Source organism: Melanostigma gelatinosum, assembly GCF_949748355.1.
Source record: "Melanostigma gelatinosum genome assembly, chromosome: 15".
In the NCBI taxonomy this organism is placed as follows: Eukaryota; Metazoa; Chordata; class Actinopteri; order Perciformes; family Zoarcidae; genus Melanostigma; species Melanostigma gelatinosum.
Window position 1 is genome coordinate 15544566 of NC_136648.1, and position 23462 is coordinate 15568027.

Below are 23462 nucleotides of genomic sequence, written 5' to 3' on the forward strand. Positions count from 1 at the left end.
GGCAGAAAAGGTAGTCTCCACGGCCCGTCCCCAAATTACCAAGACGCACGGCGCGCGTCAAAAAAGGCTCCCTCAGTTGTCAGAGCGGTACTCCAGCAGATAGCCTGTGTTGTGAGTCACATTTCAAGCCGTAGTAAACAATGTGTGACAGTCAGCGGAGTGTAGGGGCTGAGGGGTGCGAGGAGCAAGGGGGGGGGGGGGGGGCGTTAGGGGGAGAAGGAGGTGGTGGGGGGGGGGGGCCCGACATTGCCTGCTCAACGCCCCATTAGAGCGCTGGGGCCAATCAACGACCCAGAGCTGAAACTCGCTAGCCAATCAGCGGCCCCACCGCTCCGCCCAGCTCGCATTGTCAAAACACAAAACTTTTCCTTGACCTATTTGAAGCGGCGTCCGCTTCACCGAAGGGAAATACCGCCACCACTCGGGTGACTTCCGCTACTGCACAGCAAGCGCGCACGGAGCCAAGTCCATCCCCCGTGGGAGACGATCTAAACGACTGTGTACTGGTCCAGTGGCCTGTCAGCCTGTGGTTCACGATAATGCTGCTGTTGAACAATGCATCAGGCTCCCATATGGCCTGTTCACGTTCCCTGTTGGAAATGTGTGCTGCACATGAATATCATCCTGAACTAAGACATACAAATCAAATGGCTTACACAAATAATTGGTATTTTACTCTATTTTCATTGCTAAAAAGGGACAGTTTGCCAACCCCACCTTGTTGACACCAGACATTGTAGAAAAATGTCTGAAGGAGCCCATTGCACGGTGTGGCCCCCCCTCTCTCTCTCGTTCTGCTCACACGAGTGCAAACATCATTTGCGATGAGGATGTTCTTTCATAGCGTTAGTGAATCCAACTGCACATTCTAATGATATTAAACAGGCATTGCACATCAGCCTCCCCCCCCTCCTCCTTGCCCCCATCACCCCTTTTGTGGGCACGTGTGCTTCAACAGATGGTACACACAATGAGCAATTCCCCTCGGGGGACACAGAGGGCCGAGGTCTGAGGTCTCAGCAGTAGAAGGGGGCAGTTGCCGCCCTGTGGCCCAGAACCATACACCTGTCTCGGGCTAGATATGCCCCCCCCCCCCCCCCCCCCCCATCCCTGGAGCTGAAGAATTGGGTTGTTAATCTACAGCCTGAGTCGACCTGGTTTTTACCCGGGGCCACTGGATGGCCTAATACTTCACTGCTGTCTCTTCTCAACATACTGCCCCAGATACTTTTTACCTGCTTGGGTTGAACAGTCTGGTGCCGCAAATAATATTTAGCTGATAAAATGAGAGCCTGTATCTTATTGCACAGTTAGTGCAATAAGATACAGAAGCAGTTAAAGAAGCCACACGTCCCTCTTAAGTATCTGCATCTTTTCCCCCCCCGTCAACAAGCCCGGACTGTATTCTTACTGCGTCTACCTTTTGTGTTCCTTTGCGATTCAATTCCTAACCTTTACGATGACAAAAATGAAACACCTTATAAATCAAAAGTGACTCACACTGGTGGTGTCCAACTGTGGCAAAGGCCAGCAGATGAACTGGGGCAGACTCAGTGCTTCAGAAGCATCAGGCAGCGGTTGCTAACATGGGAAAGTATAGCCAATGAGAGCGTTTGTCATTTTTAATGGCGTGGCGAGAAGTGGCGCTGTAGTGTGACACGGCACAGTACAGCACAGCGTGCCCCCCCGGTGCTGGCTGGCTGCTTATTTTTCATCGGGACCGGTCGTCATAACCTATGACTCCACGGGTCTTCTTCAAATACAGGAGCAGCACATTGCAATCAGTCCCTGTTTGCTGTCCACACCCTGTGGAGGGGTGGGGTGGGGGAGGAAGGAAGAGTATGAGGGGAGGTAGGAACAACAGTGCTGCTGCTGCAGCACATCCTCCCTTACAATACACACACGCGGATACCACACTACAAACGTGCGTGCAGCCGCTCACCCACACAGCACTCAGATAATGAGCCACACAAAGCCACACAAGCACTTGCCTACTTCAGCTGGAGAGCCTCAGCCCAACACCAGCACTGAGCCCAACAACATTGTAGAGAGCCTCTCGTTCTCTCTGTGGCCTGATTTCTTCTGCGTGGTTAAGCCTGCAAGTGCAGCATCCCAGTTCTTTTATCTTTTCTCCATTCCTTTGTTCAAAACCAGATTCCAGACAAAATAAAATAAAAAAGGCAACCTCTCCAGGCGGTTCTCTGACTTCTGTTTGATTTTAATGTTTTTCATTCTCTGCATTCTGCGAGTTGACCCGAACGTTATTGCGCTTTTGACCTGTAAACATCCAACTGGTATCTTCCTCTCCATGACTAATGTGCCATGACCTTTACATTTCTCCTCCTCTCGGTCTCCTGTTTCCTGACTCCTGTCCGCCTGCTGGAAGAAAAAAGAAAAAGTCACAATTGTTCTGTTTTTCCAGTGGAGTCAGGCAGGAAATACAAAAGAAGATAAAGAACAGAAAGTACCTGCCGCACACAAGGAAGACCTTTTAGGATGAAAAGATGACGTGCATTATATGGAAACAGCAGTGTTTACTTCACTGCATACTCATTATTTAGATATGCGATAAGCAGAGTGCAGGAGGGGGATATAGTTGGTGACAGGAGGGATACGCACCAAGAAGAGCTGGGCGATTAGAATAGCACAGAATGTGAAAGGTAGAAACAGACACACGGGAAAGAGAGAGGTGTGTCCCAGAGACCACGGGAGCTGGAAAGATTTGTCCGGTGATGAATATGAATGCATGCAAATGAAATGCCTGAGTCAATATGGAGACAGTGCAGGGACCCAGGTGACAGAGGAGCGCAGTGCTACCCCCCACCCCGGGGGGCTGGACTGGTTATTAGGCTGGGCTTAATGTGCTCTGGACCGGTGTTCCCCAAACAGAGGGTCAGGACTAGTGAGTCCCAGCCACAGTCGTATGTTCTGGGTCACGGCTCAAGAGGGGGCGATGGAAGATATGTTGTGGGGGGGGGGGGGGGGGGGGGGCTGTACAAGCGAAGGCCAGCCTCTTTGCCTGTGTTGTGTTTGTACTGCAAAACATAACTCCAAAGACAATGTTCTTCAGTGAACTAAACATTTCATATGGCTGTGAAAAATTCAACCGGTCCCATTCAATCAGCCATCTATAAAAGAAAGATATGAAAGCAAAAGTTTGAAGGTTAGTGTCACATAGGAAATAAAGAGTTCCAAGAGCAGAACAACTCTCTGACAGTAGGTCAGACAGAGAGACAGGCCAGGAGCTAAATCCAGCACTCTCATTAATCTGCCAATGATGCCAAGACTGATGGAGGCTGTCCCCTGCTATCAGCACACACTTCAGGGACATTCATTGCACTCCTCTGACACGGAGCGACACGCAGAAAAGAAAAGACACTTCTATCAACACGAAGACAGGCACTCGACCCTGTACGCGAGCACACATGGAAGTACCTATTTACAATATTCTGTTAGCACGTACAGAACAGGTTTCATAAATGTTTGTGTTTTTGTATGGGGAAACGAGAGAGAGAGAGAGAGAGAGAGAGAGAGAGAGAGAGAGAGAGAAGAGGGATTACACTCCAGCTCTCCTTGCAGCATTCTTTGCTTTAAGTATCGCAGTCTGATTAATAAGTCATCAGCTCACGTTCATCCTATTCAAAGATTCAGGCTCTTTAGTTACCATTAATCACAACAACACAATGAGGAGATTCTGCCCGGCATTGAATGAGTAAGAGCATCATTATAGCTTGCCCTTCGTCAAGTGTGCACGTGCGAGGATGAGTGAGTGAGTGAGTGAGTGAGTGAGTGAGAGAGAGAGAGACTAGGAGTTCGGGCCATGTTCCTACTTGTATTTAGTCTTTTGCGCGCGTGTGCATGTATCATCATCATCATGTGCAAACTCGCATGTGGCGCGGCTGACTCAAACGGAGAGTGATGGATAATATAGTGGTGCCCCCCCCCCCCCTCAGTCACTCTGCTATGTCAGCTGCCATAGGGTTGTTCTGTTGCAGACGATGTTCTGGCAGCAAGCACCCAATCAGTCTCTAAAAAGGTGCCACCGGTGCCCAAAAAAATCTGAATGGAAGACATAAAAACCCTGCAAAATCCAACATCATGCACGAATTTACTGATTAATTCTTCTTTACTTGATGGGCATGGTGATTAGGATGTATTAATTTCCTGTGATTATGGCTCTCTAATCACAGCCTCTCTAATCACATTTCAGAAAGCTTCCTATTAACCATGTGGCCTTAGCCCCATCCGGTGTTATACACCTTTCAATTTATGCACCAACCTTTTTCCACCCACTTCAGAAGAGGTGCTTTGACAAAAAACATTTGACACATGGTAAATTGTTTTTTGTACCCCCGAGCGTGTTATCGTGGGTTAGTTGAGCGGAGAGGCTCATAAAGTAGTTTCCTGGCTAGAAAAAGAAGAGACAGTCAGGAGGTGGACTTGTTAATGAGAAAAAAACAAAACTAGCCTGACAGCTCATCCCTTCACGTCAGCTCCCGGTGACAGCCGATCCCACTCATTCCCCGTCTCGTTGTTTGTTTCGCAGGGACATCATCAGAATGCATCCCTCCGTCCTGTCTTCTTCTTTTCCTCCCCTCCCCTGGCCTGAGACAGATAGTTCAGTACAATCTATCAACCTCAGCCAGGGCCATTGCTTTGTTGAGCCACGTATGGACAACACACACACACACACATGAGTCCGTCACACTAAATGGGATCAACATCTGGCGGTGGAGGGGAAGAGAAAAACGGAGGTCAAATCAATCTGCCCTGTGTCTGCCGTACACTGATCCCCTTTCATAGGCTGACCTCTGCAAAACCCAGCAAATGAAACTCCAGTGCTGCATTTGAATACAAAGAGTGCAGCACTTCAGTTTGTCTTGAACACAGTGGATGAGAGCACTATACTGACGGATGACTGGACTGAAACATGTAATAATCCTTTAAATGTGTCTTCTCACTATTGTAAAACATTTTACCTTCTGGTAGTTAGAAGACAATGGTGTTACTTTTCTTCAATAAACACTAACACTAACTATATGGGTGGGAATAACCAAAGGCCCCACGGCACGATGTCATCATGTTAATGATGACATCGGTTTATCTCACTTCAGTTATTTAGAATTTCAGCAAAAATGGTTTCGTCAGTCAAGCAGACAGATCGACTAACACTGTAATGAAAACTTGTCATAACTGTTGCATCATGAGGTGTTTGTATTAGAGTCTACAGAGTCCATGCTGAGTTTACCCATGACCACACCAGGAAAAAAAACTAAGCATCCTCTTGTGGAGTGAAAAAACAATTGTTACCAAAAGATTTTATCTGTATTTGCCATTAGGAACGTGACAATATGAAATGTTGATATCATATTGGTGATTATTAACCAGAATACTTCTAATGGGCCTATAGCCAATGAACTAAAATGTATTTTATCATCAACCATTTCCTTTTACTTTACGTTGTGAATAACACACGCTGCTTCGAGCTGTTAGGAAGTTCCTAATTCTGTGCCAAATTTTTATTCATGTCAAACAACTTGATTTATTTTAGTTTCTCACCAAAACTACATTTTACAAGATTGCATTAGAACACATCGTCCAACACTAATTTTTACTGAGTGGCGCTTCTAGAAGCCCTTTTAAAAAAATTCGAATTAATTCATTCATTACATAAGACTGAATCATTTAATTTCATTAAGACCCATTTGTTTTGCATGGCCCTGTCTTATCAATTGCTCCGCCAGTTGTTTGTGATTACCTTTTGTTCTTTAATTCTTTGCTGTGATTTTCTCTTTCATATTTAGTTTTCCAATTTGTGGTTTTATACCGCACCACAAGCAAACTCGTTTATAATTATAAAAGGATCCCTTTAGTTTCTGTTACAGTTCATGTAAAATGCAAATGTAGTCTCACGCAAATACTTTTCTGCATACGATGCATCACACACACACACACACACACACACACACACACACACACACACACACACACACACACACACACACACACACACACACACACACACACACAGTTGTCTCAATGGTTCAGGATGTGATGGTGGCGGTGACAGCAGAAAAGAACAAAAGGATTCATAAAACAATGCACAAGCCATCAATAAATGTCACGATAGTGCTCCTCAATGCTTTTTCCGTGGAGGACGGAAAATGTAAATTGATACTTGGCCGTGGGACAACAATGCACTTGGACATTTGTTATTTAGATAATAACCACAACGACACACAGCAGTTATAGTCACGCACACACGCAAACAAACAATAGCGCAGATTTAACACACTGACCTTCTGATATTAACATTGACTTTTGAAAGCTATCTGTTCTCCCAGCATGCATCATCAGATCAATAAACATTGCTGCCAGGTGATGCTTGAGGCATTATCGGCCTGTTGCAGGCTCAATTACAGGACACACACACATACACACACATGCGCACACAAAACGTTAACAAAGCGCATGTCAAATCGTAAATGTCAAAACCTTGTTCTGCCTCAGAATGTGTTAGTAATTACTACTGTAATACACACTCACAACACTTTCACTCAGCATTGACTTGTTGAACATCACTAATTGTTAATCAGCATTTTGTGTTATGTGGTTAGAAGCAATGAGCACAAGTGAGAACGCAATTAACATTTCCAGCGCTCTCACTGCGTCACTCTTTTACATTTTTCCTTATTTCTCTCATTCGGCGTCTACACCGCTACCACGTGACTGCATGAAGCCCAGTCATCTGTTGTCATCTCCTTATCCAATGAGAAGCAGAGCCCATTACCTCACAAGTTTCCCAGTCAATGATTTCTCATTTAGCCCATACTCCCCAGATCCTCAGCTCATTGAGGGCTTGATAGATGACCTGTCAAATATGCATGTGTGTGTGTGTGTGTGTGTGGAGAGAGCTTACCCGGGGCACGAGACAGGTGCAATGAGAAAACAGATTTCAAGCACCACTGGGTCAGAGTCCCCCAGCACTCTCATTCCTAAAAAGTTTAAATCTTTCACAGTGACGGCATCTCCTTATAGTCCTCAATCTTTGTCTTTTTGCAAAGAAGAAATTGAATGAATAATGGTAACATTTTTTTAAATAATCTACTTCGTGGAACGTTTTTTAATGCACACACAATAAATGACCTGATACACATCGCTCTTGTCCATGTGTTAATGTCAGTGCACCATTCCCACTGTGGGCTTGCAGTAGCATGTCAGGCAGAGCAGTCGCACTGGAAAAAAGGGACAAAAATGAATATGCTCCATGTCAGTATTCATACGGGAATAAAAGATTGATTTTATTCAACCCCAAAGCATTTCACAGAGGACATGGAAGACCTGCACGAAGCTGGGAAAGAAAATGAAATCACGAGACAGCCCGAAGATGTCTTGGCATAACAAAAAGGTGTTAAATATTTATTTTTGGGAGGTCTAATTGTCAGTGGCATTCAAAAGTCGCACGTTGACTGATGCCTGTTAGCACACTTGTTTATTCATTTCCTGTTAGTACACAACGGGATATCATATTTCTTGTACACAATAATAGTAATCCATGACAGTATATAGAATAGTGCATATTTAATGCAATTATGTACGATATTGTGAGCCTGCTGGAGAAAAAGCATGAAGCTATGCCTTTGTACAATTCCATCACTAAACTGAGCACACTTCTACACTATCATTAGTGCTGGTGGGGCACGAAGACAGCCCGATTCACTGTAATACAGTAACAAATACTTTGTTGACACCACATAAATCCTGATCACACAATCGTGCTTTAGCAGGGAGGGGAGGGGGGGGGGGGGTAACCCTGAAACTGTGTGCGCCACAGAGAGACCACAAGAAGCATCAGAGAGCCTTTACTTGGGTCGATATGAGATCGGCCGACATTGCAGCAGTTCACCTAAGGACTTACAGGACTTAACATCGGGGATTGTCCTCTTCTTTTGTCCTCCAAGATAGAGGGAGTGACAAGTTCAGCAGACCGACCCCTCTGCACAGCTCCAGCTGAACTCCTGGAGCAACATTGTCATGTCACATAGAGGGCCACGGGGTCAGAGGTTATTATGGATCGGTTGAGGTCACAGAAGACGGCGCGAGTCCCCCTGTTGGTTGCTCAAATGTCAGCTGGATTCACAAAATGCGTCATCGGGAATCGTTTCAAGCTGCTGGAGAAGTGTGTCGACACCGAAGAATTTGTGTGAATTATATATTTGTGTTGCATTTTTCTTTCCCTCATGTGAGCAGCATGGGAAAAGTATGCCTGTTGTGAAAGCACTGCCACTTCCCAGCACTGAGCGAAAACACGTCCTGTGGCACCACACAACACTTGACTTACTGCTGGGATCGGCCATGCCGTTATGCCACAGCGCCACCTGGCCCATGAAGGCGCGCCACTGCAACTAGACGTGGCCACGCTTTGGCATGATGAAGCTTTCCCGTAGAGGCTGCTGATGATGGAACGTGGTCCTGTGACGACCCCTCCCTTCCACCAGGGGTCTGTGTCCTGTTTCCTCTCAGCTTGTCTTGCAGGATGTCAATCGGCAGCTAACGAGCCCCACCCGAGCCTGCTGGAAGTGGCCAGCTATAAAGAAGGACCCTCTTCTTTGGCCCGCTCCTCTCCGACTCCTGTGTGGAGTAATGGCTGTTTGTTGGTTTAGTTAGTGTTACTTTATATAAATGTCTATTTATTACTTCATACTCGTCTTGTCTCCCTCATGTTGCGGCCTTTTGAGCCGGGTTGTGACACTCCAAAAATAGTTTGCGGCAAAAACAAGGCATTTTCAATGTGGAAAGTATATAATATTTTATTGTATTGCCAATGTGAAGTTATATATTTTTCCCCCTAAAATTAGTTTTTTTGTGGCTGAATTATCTTTAGAAGTAGTATTTCAGTCAGACATTTCACTCTTTAATTAGCTATTAACCTTGATGTATAACAGCAACATTTTGCAAGCTAACATTGTTTATCCTTAGTCTGACACAAATAACATGATATTCAAAAAATAATACACATACAGTATATTACATATAATATGTATAGACTTTGTCTTAAATTTCCAGATCGACAATATTACGTCTTACACCTGATATGATGTTTACCGTCTAACAATGCCTGTGTGCTCACACTGTAAGATATTGTGTCCTCTATTGTTTCAGTGGCACACACTCAGCTGCTTCCATCATTGTTTTGTTATTGTTTACACCTGTGCTTTCCCCCCGTTATGTTTATCTCACGAACGCCAATGCTATGCAATGTGCCAACAAAACGCGTAGAACAATGAACCAAACGTCTGTTTATTTTTCAAGTGTCATTATTTATTGCTTCATGAACTATACAGTAAATACATGATGATACAAGGTTGCAAAGTAACCCTGAACATCAAATACCAGATGAAATAACCGAGAATAAACATCTGTATCAATAACCTAGATAATGAACAAAGACACAGGTAAATAAAACTAAATCGGTGGCTTTAAACACGCGTATACTGCCATCTAATGGCAGACATGGTAAACACTTTCACGCTGCGTCTCCTTATGCAGTCTGTATGCTCTGCGTTCACTCAAGTGACAGCACAATACGGTGGACAATTAAATACCAGTGCTAACAGCAACAACACTGCGCACAGAAAAAATGACTATTACTAACTGTATTGATGCACAGATTGATCGAAAACTAACTCTTGCTGTGTACATGGATAAATGAATATTAAATTGCATGTAGTCTACTGTTGCAAACATATTTCCATCGGCTTAGGTTTATTTATTTACATGTATTTATTTTATCCTAACGTTACCCTGGTATATGTGCTTGCATCATAGACGGAAAGTTTTCTTGCATGCGCTCAGTCTATTGCCTTGACTTTTATTTTGACATATTCTTACTTCCATACTGTCTTGCTTTGCGTCCCTCTTCAAAAGAAAAACCAAAAGAGGGCTTTGCAAAAAACAAAATGTATGCCAATTAGGGGTGTAACGGTTCACAAAATTCATGGTTGGGTACGATACAGTGGAGCCACGGTTCGGTACGTTTCGGTACAGTAGAAAACTATAAATGCCAGAGAAATGTACATGATTTTAAAATATATTTATTCATTAAAACTAACAATGATGGAACTATTCCTGAGTGACCCATTTTCTGGGGTGTCTTCTTAGCAACACATAAGCATAAAAAACAAAAACTGCTCCTTAATGTTATGTAGTATTGTTACTTACATCTTGCAAAAGAGATGTTTAATCTCAATGGGACTACCTGGTTAAATAAAGGTTAAAAAAAATAAAAAATTCAAACGTTTAACGTTAATTCAAAGGTATTGTTCGTCATGCGTACCGAACCGTGAGCCTCGTACCGAACGGTTCAATACGAACACGCGTACCGTTACACCCCTAATGCCAATGTATGTCTGGGAGACATTACTAAGTGTGAAGTCCTACTTCAAAATAAAAGCATACCTCATGATGGGTAGTAAAGAAGCGAGTTAAGTGTCTTACCTTGACATGTAGCGGTTCATGTCTCTTTGTGTCTGCAATGCTACGGACACAAGTACCTGAAAAGTTATTCCTCTTGTGTTGCTTTCGTTTCTTCTTCTCCGTTTACATTTTGGCGGCCTGCAGGCTGATCCTCGCATTACCGCCACCTACTGGAGCGGAAACTGCTACTGCAGATAAATACAGCTGAAAATATCTCTTTAGAAAAAAATGAACAAATGAATAAAAACTCAACAAAGGCCTGCAGTGCTCACTGTTGTGTGTGTATGACAAGTTGGGCAAAATTCTTCTTCTTCCTCTCCAGTATAAAACATTTAAATGAATTAATTAATTACAAATCTGTTGATGTGTGTGTTCTGGCAGCGCCTGCTCTTTTTAGAAGCTGGGGCTTTGAGGCTTGAGAGGCAGATAACGTTCTGAGGTTTCTTGAGAGTGATTTAGTGTCATCGCTTGATAGAGGCGTCCCATCACAGTTCTGTGAGCAGCAATCACTTTCAACTGTGTGTGTTTTTGTATGATAATATGTCTACTGTTCAGTTGTATTTCTGCCTTCCAGGAACAATGCTTTCAAGAGACTATAGCCTCAAGTGCTTCATAGAGTAAAGTTATCCGAAATATGTGAAACGTTTGGAGAATTAGCTTTGGCCAGTGACCCACCACATATTCTCTCCTGGAGAGATGACAATTAGGAACCAGATCCACCCTGAAGTGCAGTTGTGGGATTACGTAAATTGAGGAATAATACATACTTTTTCATTTTGTGGATGTTGTTTTAGTGAACCGTTTTGATCTTGTCATTCGTCCTGAATCATTCTCCCTTCAGTCTTATTTGGTGTAACCACTCTCAGGGTTCCAGCATTAATAACATCTAACCGCCATGAAAACGGTCTGCCAACTGTTCAAGATGAACTACGACCATGGTACAGATGTTCTGGTGCCAAGGACATATCATTTAACTGTCTCAATACTCCAGTCTGAGGCCAATATGCATGGAGCAAACCTCGTGGAAGGCATGGATATCAGCAGCTACAGTAAATACGAATTTGTGTGGTAAAACCAAGCTGTTAAAGCTTTGAAGATGTCTGTGTCTTGCAATATTTCCTTCTTGTATCTGCAGTGATTAAACACACTTTGATTGGACGCACTAAGCACACACCCCTTGGAAAATTCACCACAAGTGTTTCTAAACGAGAAAAACAAAACAGCCACAAAACCAGTGCAGGCCCTGAATCAACAGAAGTCAAGTAAGAAAAGCAACAATTACGATGTAGACAATTGTAGTTTTTACAATGCAGTCATTCAAATAAAAGCCACATTTAAACAACAATATAAACCAAGCTAAAGAGTACTGTTTCACAAACCTTTTTACAGACCAAACCCAGCATCACTAAACCGTTCCTGACACGTTTACATAGGTGGGAACTCGAACCAGATCGACAGACACAAAGGTTGAGCTGGTATTACCGTGAGTTACTTTACAATGAATGAATTATATAAGTACAACAATATAGGCTTTTAAATCTGTTTTTTTTTTCTTGTCATGTGTGTCCCTGTAATCGTAATATCTATTCCATGTGTCCCTCGCCCTCATTTTGAACGATCAAATTCTTTCTTAGCTGCACTGAGACCCTTTCCCCACTGGGTGGCAGTATGTGCATCTGCTCTGCACAACCTGAGGGAGAACTGTGAGCTCTTTTGTAGCTTGACCCAATCTCACATTCAGTCATCTGACAGAGGCAATGATGTGAATCCCTTGATCTCAAATGTAAGTGCCGATGTAAAATGACACAACAGCTCAGCTCGATTATGGAGAGAGAAAATGGGAGAGGGGAGCGGCAGGCTTTAGTTCAATTACAAGGCAGATCAAAGAGTGAGAAGAAAAGGTGACAGAATATGTCTGGTGAGCCAAAAGGCAAAAAGGAGTGCGGTGCACATCTGCAGCCATGTAGGGACATTTAGATGGAGAACAGCCTCTGCCAGTTCTTTCAGCTGAACTTCCAGATTTGACACTGATGTTAAAAAAATTACAGTGGATCTCATTCTTGGAATTTTTTTTTGGCATTTTGATGTGAAAACCTGGGTGCATTCTTTCTGTAATCCACATACGAGTAGCTGGGATGATGAAGCAACTAAGACAACAGGATAAGTACTTCAAATGCCACGTTTATTCGGTCAAACATTCCCTTACTGTAACCTAGCGATGAAAGATTAGGTTTACTATGGCACCTGCTGGTCAGGAGAGAATAAGACAGAAAGAAAAGGTTCTGCATCGCTCCAGGGATTTATTTTTAAACTATTTCAGCTAAAGAGTTGCTGTCATACTGGAATGGAAGTGTATTGAACATTTTATACAGCACATCACATTTGAATGTGTTTTTCTGAGATATTAAGTGCACCGTCCTGGTAGCGTAAGCCGTGACGGACCCGGAAAGCAAAGCCAGATCAGGATGTACTGAGCTGAGGAGATTTTATTGACAAGTGTTTTGCCCTGAGGTGATATTTCAAATACGGAGGCCATGTAAGGGGTTGCGAAGCGGTCGCTCATGAGAGTGCTGTGAACCAAAAGGGCAAAGCTGAAAGCTAAACGGAGGAGAAAAACGTGGGTGCATTTGTGGGGGGGGGGGGAGGTGAAAAGCTTCAGACGTAATCGATAGCTGACAATGTGAGTGTGTCTCCTCCCCGCTTGTGTTCACAGAAGCAGCTGCTGAGGGAAGGGGGCCTGCAGAGACATGAATAATCATTTCAGTGAAATTGAACAACACAATTGTCTCACTGTGAGAAACGCACCCCGTCACTGAGTAGAAATATGTGAAGTATATGAGATTGATTATAAAAACTATGTGAGAGCGGATTGTTACATTTATTCGGACACAGTTTGCCTTCGAATGCCCATGTTGTGAGATCAAACAGGTGAAGAAGGTCGACCTATACAAGGACAGACTCTTTGTATTTGGCCCAGCTGAGAGGCTGGCACTTGAGATTCACTGTGACATCATTTAACATTCATAATCCTGGTTAAAGAGTGCTGCGCTGACTCAATCTTACATTTTTGTCACTCCTACAATCTGTAGCCTTGTGACAGACACAGAAACGTCGCAGCTCGGCGCGAGAACCATGAAGTCCTTTAGCTTCTGTTCCCATACTGGAAGCACTGTGTACACAGCAGAAGCATTTCCGTCTCCCAGAGGATCATGGTCAAGTACGTACACATTGTTAAAACCATCCTGAGGTGGGGGGGGGGGGGGGATCATCCCATTCTCTACACACAGAAACAAGACAAAGCACTTTGTGTTCTCTGAACATGTGGCAAACAATATTTTTCTGCCTGTGTGGCAACAACCAGACAACAGCTGTCACCTCTGACATCATCACTGGAGTGCATTTGGCCCTATTGAGGTGGCAGGGTGCCCTGATGCGCTCTGGGAAACAATTTGGGCAGATGTTATGCGCAAACAACTTCCTATTCCTTTTTTTCCTAAGAAAACTAGACACATTGTGCAGGAATTTAAAAACCTTTTTACGGGATAAAACAATGTACTGTATATATATTTCATTTTCACTGACAAAAACACACACACACAGACAAACACACCGACCATTAAAGAAACAGTACACAGGCATGTTGAAAATCTTACAATGTATATAATTGACACAAGATTTCAGGTACAACAGCAAATGAGACATTTGTATTTTCCATCCTCTTTCTGGCATCTATCTCCACCATAAGCACAAACTCTCCATAGATTTCTGAAAACAACAAAAACCAAAATACATAAAAACAAGAGAATTAAAAGGACTTTTTTCTCCTCATATATTGGCACCTTTAAGAAATGTCTCTCGTATTCAACTCAGTGTAGAATAAAGCCTTCTTTAAATGGTGGTATAACCAGCTTTGCATTTTTGCCACCTTAATGAATGAGAGCAGGATTGAGGTGCGCAAGCTGATTGGAGATCAGCACTGTGGGCAAATCTTCTCCCCTGCCTCCTCTCTCACTCACAGGGGCTTTGTTTTTACACTGTTTCACCACAGTTGAACAGGAGACGTCTTGCTGGGTCAGATCTATCTGCATACACACATCCCCCCCAATCAATAGTCGTTTCTGGAAGGTGTTGACTCGCGCATCGATCAACCGTCTTGTGATGTCTTTGTGCAGACAATGCCATTTATTGGCCTCATAAAAGTGCAGGTTTTATAAAAGGGAGGGGGACTTTGAGCAACAAATTAATGAGATCAAAAGGTGGAAGAGGAGAGGGGGGGGGGGGGTTGTGCAAATTTCAGCCGATGACATTGTGAGACAGTCATTGAAACTGAAGTTGTGAGTCATAGTCGTCTTTGAATTGGAATGTCACCATCACAGTTGGAGTCATTTCTCATTCTTCACCGGGCTTAATGTGGACTTTCATATCAATTTGCAGATTTTTTTCTAGAGGGTCACAAAAAGAAGACCCACGTGGTGCTCTTGCACTGGACCATCTAATATTCTATCTCAGAATCGAGAAATGGACCCCAACCCGAGACGAAGTGTCAAAGGCAGTCACAGGCAGATTTCTTTCACCAGGAACTAACAGAAGGAAAGACACTCGCACACAGACACCAAGCATTCGTGAACTAAGCATGTCAAAAACAGGAAAATATCTCCAAAGTAACACGTCAGGTAGCACTCATGACAACAGCGTCACCCATTTGCAGAGCAGTAATGAACCAAGAATCGAACAGATGCGCTTCTCATCCTTTGACGGAGCCGCCAACAACTTAATTGGATCTGTAGTATTGTCAACTGTACGGGGCATATTTTCATTTTTCATAAAATGAATAAAACCTATATGCACCTAACATTTGACAATACCAGTGTACAACTGAAGCAATTGTGTATTTTAAAACATGTGTCTATTTACACATAACATACAATACTTTGCAATACTGACGAGCAGAGATACCCTCAATCAGATCGGGAGTCATTACAGTGGCAGTTAGAAAATCCCATTTTAGAAAAATGACCTAAATTAATGTTTTATTGCTGTCAGTTGAATAGCACTAAATCAGACAATGCTCGTCCAATATCTTTCAATATATTTAATTTCCGTGCCCTCCAAACTATTTATGAAGCCTCCATCGTCCGACCATCTTTTCACACACACACACACACACACATATATCAGCGTCTTCCCAGCGCCCTGCACACAGCGTTCCAAAATGAGAGCTTTGACATGTCTGTGAATTAAAATGTGGTGTGTGTGTTTCCCCGTCAGGAAAAGCCTTACACTGTGTTCCCACAACATTCCCAGTAAGGTTGACACATAATGAAGCACTGTGTCATCATCATCATATTGGCCTGGCACCACGTAGAAGCACGAGGAAACGCTTTGAAGGTCATTATGACTGATGGGCGGGGAGAAGGGTAAGAGGTACTAGGGGTGGGGAATTCAGAGGCACTGATAGAGAAAAGTTGCAGAAAAATGGAAGGCAAATATGGATACGCTATGACGGATGACGAATGAAACAAGTGTAATAGCATCCAATGATCCGGCTCTTATGAAATGTTCACACTTCATTTGCTATTTTCTTGCTAGAAAACAGCAAAGCGGAAACAGAAATATGTACACTGCGGTGTCTGCCGTTCAAATAGTAGGACGATACAAAGACGTGCGTGGTGTGGCTTTTACCGTGATATGGGTCATTGCTGTGATTATACAAAAACACATTATATTGCAAGTTGCAATTATGATGCTGGATGAGTGGATGGATGGAGTGGCGGCCGGTGTCACGTTACTCCCACATTAGACGATCATGCCGGTGTGAATGTGATCACGGCTTTTATTACAGCTTACATGATGAAATGGCAAAAAGTGCTGACGCTCGCATCCTCGCTGTGTGAGAGTGTGTGTGTGTGTGTGTGTGTGTAGGTGTAATCGTATTGTGAAGCTTAATGCATTAAGAGGTCTGCTGGGTCGTGCTGTCCAGATCATCCCCCTTTAAAAGTCATCAATATTGTATTTCATTTTAGTTTGTGGTTTGTGTAGATTGGGGAGTGATTAAACCACTCTGGGGTCTGTGGTGAGTTATTGATAAATAAATGGTTCAACTGAACACAAGTGCTGTTTTAAAGGAGTGGAGTTACAAATCTTCGTGCCGCTGCAAAGCCCATTCTCCCTCTCCCCATGGTGTCAACACCAACACACTGTTAGCAATATAGTCTTACACATGTTTTAGGTACAGATATAATCTCAGAAAACCCAAACACCAGAAACAAAACATTAGAAGATGCGAAAAGACCAGCTCCAATGGTGTCATAATATAGCAAGAAACAAAAGAAAAGAGCAGAACCCAAACACTTAAATCCATTTAGTTCTAATCCAAAACCAACACGAAGTTCATCCAAGTGATTTTTTTTGTTGTCGTTTCCTTTTACTTATTTCGTTTTTTGGCAAAGTAACTAACTCCCCACATCTCCCCCCTCCCCTTTCAGACTCTCCCCGACCTCCGTGTCCCAAACTCAGTCCCAGTTGGTCGATTCCTCCGTCAATTATCGCCGGAGCAGCAAAATGAGCAGTGGGAGCAGGTGAATGGTGATGCAGGGGAGGTGCTGGCTGCTGCTGGAGCTTTTTACCTTCCTGTTGTCTGGAAGGTTGAGATAGAATGTGGGTCGGTCGGTGATGGGGACAATGAGGCGCGGCCCACGGGAACACGTATTGTCGGCGCACATGCCGCTTCCTGAACCGCTGACATCATCGCCTATAAGACGGAGGTTAGGACATGAATGTAACGGTTCGACATACATGCAAGTCACAAATGGGGTTGCTTGTGTATTCATAGAATTAACATATTAAGACCTCTGCAACACACTCATACATATTAAACTACACCAGCAAGAAATATGAGGTTCACTGTCCTGGTGCTGGCTCCAGAAAAAGGATGTGAATTTTAACGCCAGCAGCAGCTTGTGTTACTTGCATTATGTGGTATGAAATATCACTTCAATAATTCAAAAAGGCACATTGATTTTAGGCCATGCATTTTTATACTGACATCTTATTCCAAACATACTGCCTTTGCCCTTTTGCTGGAGTTTATACCAGCTAAGTGTGCTGTCTCCTCAGATAAACAGAAATGGAGTTACTTCCTATTATCTGGACCTTGTTAAAAAAAAAGCTTCTAATTATCATTGAGTCATCCGGGATGAAGTTTCCTGTGACTGCGCTTGAGAAACCTCTGAGCTGTGATGGTGAATGTACTCACTGGTGTCCTGAAAGTCCACATCCTGGCCGTTGAGAGCGTTCCTCAGGCGGTGAGTCATGATCTTCAGCTGCATTATCTGTTGGCGTATTGTCATGTCTGGTTTGGTGATGTCGATTTCCACTTCAGGGTTGTTGATCTGGCTGGCAAGGCCGTCACCCATCACCTCAGGAAGGTACCTGGCACACATTAACATTTCATTACACAGCGTCTGGAACTTTTGCAGCTTCCCACCACAGTTAATTGGACACAGTGAAAGCTTCGCTGAACAGTGGACACTGTGGCCTAGAAGTGGCATCGGCGGGATAAAGGCACATTGATTTTCCGTCATTTCCCATGATTCAGTGGAGTTGCTTTAGACACATCATTTTAAGGGGACCAGAATGACAGCGGCACCTTTGCACCTATACTGTAAAATGCAAGCCGCTAACACGAGAAAAAAGTACTCATTCAACAGTTCAACAGCGCCTCACAGTACCCATTATACTGTGCATTCACGTCACCATTTTGAAAGATATCTTGTCAATTCTTTTTACTTTTTACATCTTATTTTGAAACACATTTCTTCCTGGGTTTCTGTGCCTTACCTAGCACGATTCATGCCGTTCCAACACTTATCCTCGGCCCCTGTTCCAGTGGCAACTCTGTCACTGCAGAGAATGCTTGGGAGAGAAACCCAGTACGGCTGCATGTCCCTCAGTCTCGCGGTTACATCAGACACCTTGGGCAGAGCAAATTCATGAGCCTTTACACTTTGTTCAAAATCACAGCGTGATGGTTCCTCAATAAAATAACTGCAGTGCTCAGTCATATGACTCATCCGTCCATCCAAGAGTTCATTCTCATCTAATCACCCGATAGTTGTCTGTGTAAAGGTGAAATGAACAGAAAAAAAGGTTTAATTGCCCATGATGAACAATGGCTCTTGTGTCATTAAAGCGTCACTATGAATGGGCCAGACGAAGCCATCAGAGAACAACAACGAGGACGCAGACAGGTACATACTCACCAGTTTGAACATCGTGGTCGAGCTGGTTTCCAGCCTGTCCTCCGGCATAACCTTCCCTCTCTTCATGTCATCGACTCCCGTGCTGCTGGCTCCTCCCTCTCTGATGTTGCCACACGCCTGGAACAACTGGGGCAAGAGGAAGCGAAGGAAAGACGATTGATCGACAAAATGTGGAGAGGGGATACGCGAGAGTGGGGGACGAGTTAACAAAAGGGTCGTGTGAGGAAATCAGTTTTGACAAAAAAAAAAGTTGATACTTTACTCATCTTTCAAAACACTGCAAGTCCCAAATCAGATCTCTGTGCTTTATCATCGAATTCATCTTCACAGAGTAACTTGAAATGAAAGGCTTCAGAGTTCAGACTCGCTCTATCAAGTTTATTTTCCTTCCGCGTGCAGTTCTTATTGGTGTTGGTGTTAACAAGACTAAAATGTAATGATGCTGAAACCAGCACTCGGAATAGAAAGCTATGAACCGCTTCGTGCAACAGCACAACAATGTGTTTGTTATATATACGAGTGCCTTTGAGAATACAAGTCTCTACGTTTGAAAGCCAACAGCCACAAGTGAACTGGTTATTTGCATGACCCCAAGAGTCAATCACAGCATCGCTGCAGCAGAATGATTCACAGCTCAGGAAGCACTGCTCGTCTCTACGGGGCTTACAATTTATAAATGGAGCCCAGGGAATACAGTCAATCTGTCATCCAATCTGGCCTGTTTATAGGAGCCTCAAGCCTTTGAACCTTCACACATAACTAAAAATGTATCCTGTTTTAAGATTCCCGCCATGTTCGTCAGCATAACTCCTTGGTGTTGTGTTCACAGCAGATTGAATAATGGACATCAAAACACGGCACTGACTCTGTTGAAATGGAGTCGTGGCAAACGGACCTCAAACACATTTACTCATGCACAGTGCAGTTTCTGTATTTGGTACGTTTTATGGGGAAAGTACATACAGTAGCACAACAATCTGTTACAACAGCTAATCTGTCCTACGCAGTGTCTACCATAATACCAGACTGTAGACATGAATTGACTTCCACTGGATCAACACGGCACTTTCCCCGAGAGATGAAGATCAGAGGCTGAAGCTGTGTGTGATTACCATATTGAACCAGGTCAGAGGCAGTCCGCCAGGCTATGGCTCACCTCAAGCCTGACAGGCTCTTTCACAGCAAACCAGCACAGAGGAAGCTTTGTCTTTCTTCTCACCATCGACACTGTTTCCCACCTTCACCAAACAGCCCAGTCAGACTTTTATTGCTGCCAGTGCCATGTAAAAACTGTTGCTCGAACACCATTATACAGTGACGTACACGCTTGGCCTGCAGGATCGGTCATGACTCACATCCTTTTGTTGTCAACCTAGTATATGAAGCATTGCAACAACAAATGAATGTAGTGGTATGATAGGTGTTGATTGCACAATCAAATGAATGCAGCGGATATAGCGCAGCATAGTGAGAGTGGACCCAGTCTCTGAACGGATGGATCGATGGGATGTGTTACTTCCTCACTCCTAATTTTGTTGCTTAGCCAAGTGAAATGGCTTTCTCTTTAACATGAAATAGTCATGACTAGATAAGCAACAGTCAGCTGATTTGGCTGTGCTTTGAACAGATTTGATTGACAGCCGTCTGGCTTCATAAGCAAACAATGACACGACGACTGTCATCTCTTTTTGATTCCAATATTTCTAGATTCTGATTGGGTGCGTGGAAGTGCGTCACATCACATTTATTTCCACCCAAAGAGTCCGACTTACTTCAAACCACTGAGTAAAGCACAGACACAATCTCTCTTGTGCAAAAAATAAAACTGTTCTAACTTTGGCTGAAATTGTGTGTGTGTGTGTGTGTGTGTGTGTGTGTGTGTGTGTGTGTGTTTTTGTAGGACAACCTGGCTCCTAGAAATAGGCAAGAAGCCTTCAGGGTCTTTTAAAATATAGTGCCAACCATTTTATGGATATGTTTGCAAATTTGACTTTGATTTACTTCCCTCAAGCAAGAAAGATCTACCAATATCTCCGTCTAACTAGCGATGAGAAGTGTCAGTACATGCCATGGAGTTGCCATTCACTGGCTGATAGACGCTCTCAACTGTAGCTGTAACACTGTATGTTCCAAATATGTTGAGGGTTACAGGCCTGCACGGCGCTGTAGTTTGTGTCTTTAACCAAAATAAAGAAATTCACAAGTCATGTCTTTTTCATGACCTCTTCATTGAATAAACAGCAAACAGCTGTATGTGTGTTCCAATGTGTGCTCTGACCTTGCTGTTGGTGGTTTCCATATTCCCCGACATGGTAGCCACGGCGTCTGATATGCGACTGGGGAGGGACAGGAACATGCTATCGACACCAAATGTGCCATGAAAGCTTCCAGCCACCTGCATCAGTGTTTCTACAAAGACGGGGAAAGTACAGTCAGCGTACAGAAAGTGTGAAATGTTTAACATGCTGTACACCGGCAGAACGATTCCGCTGCATTCGTTGCACAAAGTAACGTCATGTGTCGGGCGAACCTGAGCGCAAACATATGGCTGAATTGGATGCATGTGTCAATATGTGTGCGCGGCCCCCACCTGCCAGATGCCTCCACTCGGTGTTGAGGTCGGCCTGGTTGGCCAGACAGCCTTTCATGACGTTGCTGCAGTAGTTGGCACAAGGTCTGGCAGAGGGCATGCCACGGCAGTGGGGACAGTAAGTCATCCTCATCATGGCCCGCATGCAGTCCAGGCTCAGCTGCACCTGGGGTAGGGCACAGATACAAATACACATACAGCACCTGGATGAAAGATCTACGTTTTATTAAGCATACATGATCTAATAGTCTAAAAGTTAAAAAGAAAAAACGACAGCAGCAGTTGATCAAACTGTACATTTGACCACTTTCACAGTTAAGAGCCCTGCTGCTACTGTACAGGACAATTAAATACATGATGCACACAAGTCTTGTATACATAATGTTTCTATAGCCAGACAATAACAGTCGCAGGACTGCGGGAGGTCACCTCCCTTTTTTGACCTTTTTCTCAGTTTGCGCCAGACTTTCATTCAGCACAGTTTCCTTGGAAACCACCAGTTTTCTTTCTGTTTCACATGCGATGAAGAGGCCCTGACATTCATACGAGTATTCTCAGTGCCTGACACCATCCTTCCCGCTTCTTCCATTTCACTCTGTATCCCACAAGGCTGTTCTCCCAGGAAAAGTAAAACTGGGTTAATACCAGTAAGCTCTGTTCACAAGAGAGTACAGCTATGCATACAAAACCTCAGGAAGTGTGTCTGCGTGAGAGAGAACGAGAGAACGAGAGAGAGAGAGAGAGGTGGATCGAGCCCAGCTACGCATACAAAGCTCCTCTAAGCTGACATCTGGGCCATCTTGATGCCTTTCCTGGAAACAGTTCTTCCAACAGGAAAGTTACAGTTAAAACCAGCTTTTAACAAATACACAGTGGGATTAGGACAACAATGGGAATCAGGTGGGAAAACAAATGATAGATACTTTGAACACCCTGCAGACCTGTCAGTAGCTCAGTGAAGATGGCCTGCTCGACATAAAAGTGATCACCCTCAGACCACTTTGTGATCCACACTTTCTCACGCTTTAAGTGCATTATTTCATCAGCTCTTGTGTTGAAAATGGAATATTTTAAAGTTTCAAACATCTTTCATTGTGTTCTGTTTTAAGTCTTGGCTGTATGAACCCAATCCCCCCACAAGGATCATTACAATTGAATGTAATCCTATTTGATCCACATAAGGCAAAAGCAATTGATTTAGACTCTGCTTCAAAATCAAATTAAATCTAAAACCACATTAGAAAAAATATATAATGAGCCAAAATGTGTAAATGGATAATTATTGCCAGTTGCACAAGGAGGACAGTATGAAGTGAAATAAGTGACACAGAAAAGCAATAACCACATTCTCAGGCTTAATCTCAAGTCATATGAGACATGAGTCAGATCCTCACTCCTGCCCTCCGTTTTCTCCCGTCCTCCCATCCTTACCCCACCACTCATGAGCCAGAGATGAGTCAGGCGAATGCGTCTTTGGTGAGAGAGACGAGTGAGGGGTAGGGAGTGTGCAGGGATGAGTGAAGCAAAAGAGAGATGGGGGGGATGTTTAAAAAGCTATGAGATTCACCGAGGGCGTTGGCAGGGGAGTAAAAAAACCCCTGTAGGGTGGTGTTAATGAAATACTTATTAAGGACAGACTGTCATTAGTATTGTTTCTGTTACATCATCCATACAGTATTAATGACGGGAGTCCTGGGTCGGGCACAACAGACACGAAGCAGAATGTAACACTTCCATGGTGCTAATTGGAGGTTGCTGTTGACAACTTCCTCTGTATTCTTGGAGCTGCGGTGCACCAGGCACTGCGAAGGAGGGACCGTCAAATTAGAAACAGCAATAAGACTCACATGCCCAAGGCTGCAACTGTTATTTTCATCATCTACAAATCGATAAACTGAGAAAGACAAATTATTAAAATGCCCATCTCAATTAGCCAGAGCACAAGGGGCCGTCCTGAAATTATTAAACCAATTGACAGAGATATAAAATAGGAAAAAAGGAGGAAATCCTAATTTTTAAGGAACTGGATGGATTTATCAAGCAAAATTGCCAAAACACACAGATATGTTTCTTGATAAATTGATAAATTGGTTAATCGAGACTGTTACAGATACATTTTTAGACGATCAACGGAG

General features: G+C 43.7%; 1 protein-coding gene across 1 annotated transcript in view; it reads right to left on the bottom strand.

Annotated features, from left to right (window-relative positions):
* Window positions 1-14116: 14116 nt before the first annotated feature.
* gpc1b (glypican 1b) overlaps window positions 14117-23462 on the bottom strand; it is a 59924-nt gene continuing 50578 nt past the window's right edge. The window contains exons 6-11 of the mRNA XM_079284876.1: window positions 21328-21493; window positions 21016-21146; window positions 18738-18863; window positions 18316-18449; window positions 17732-17907; window positions 14117-17227 (exon numbers count right to left, since the gene is read on the bottom strand). Coding sequence (XP_079141002.1) covers window positions 17019-17227; window positions 17732-17907; window positions 18316-18449; window positions 18738-18863; window positions 21016-21146; window positions 21328-21493 — 942 coding nt within the window. The 3' untranslated portion in view covers window positions 14117-17018. The remainder of the gene's footprint in view (window positions 17228-17731; window positions 17908-18315; window positions 18450-18737; window positions 18864-21015; window positions 21147-21327; window positions 21494-23462) is intronic.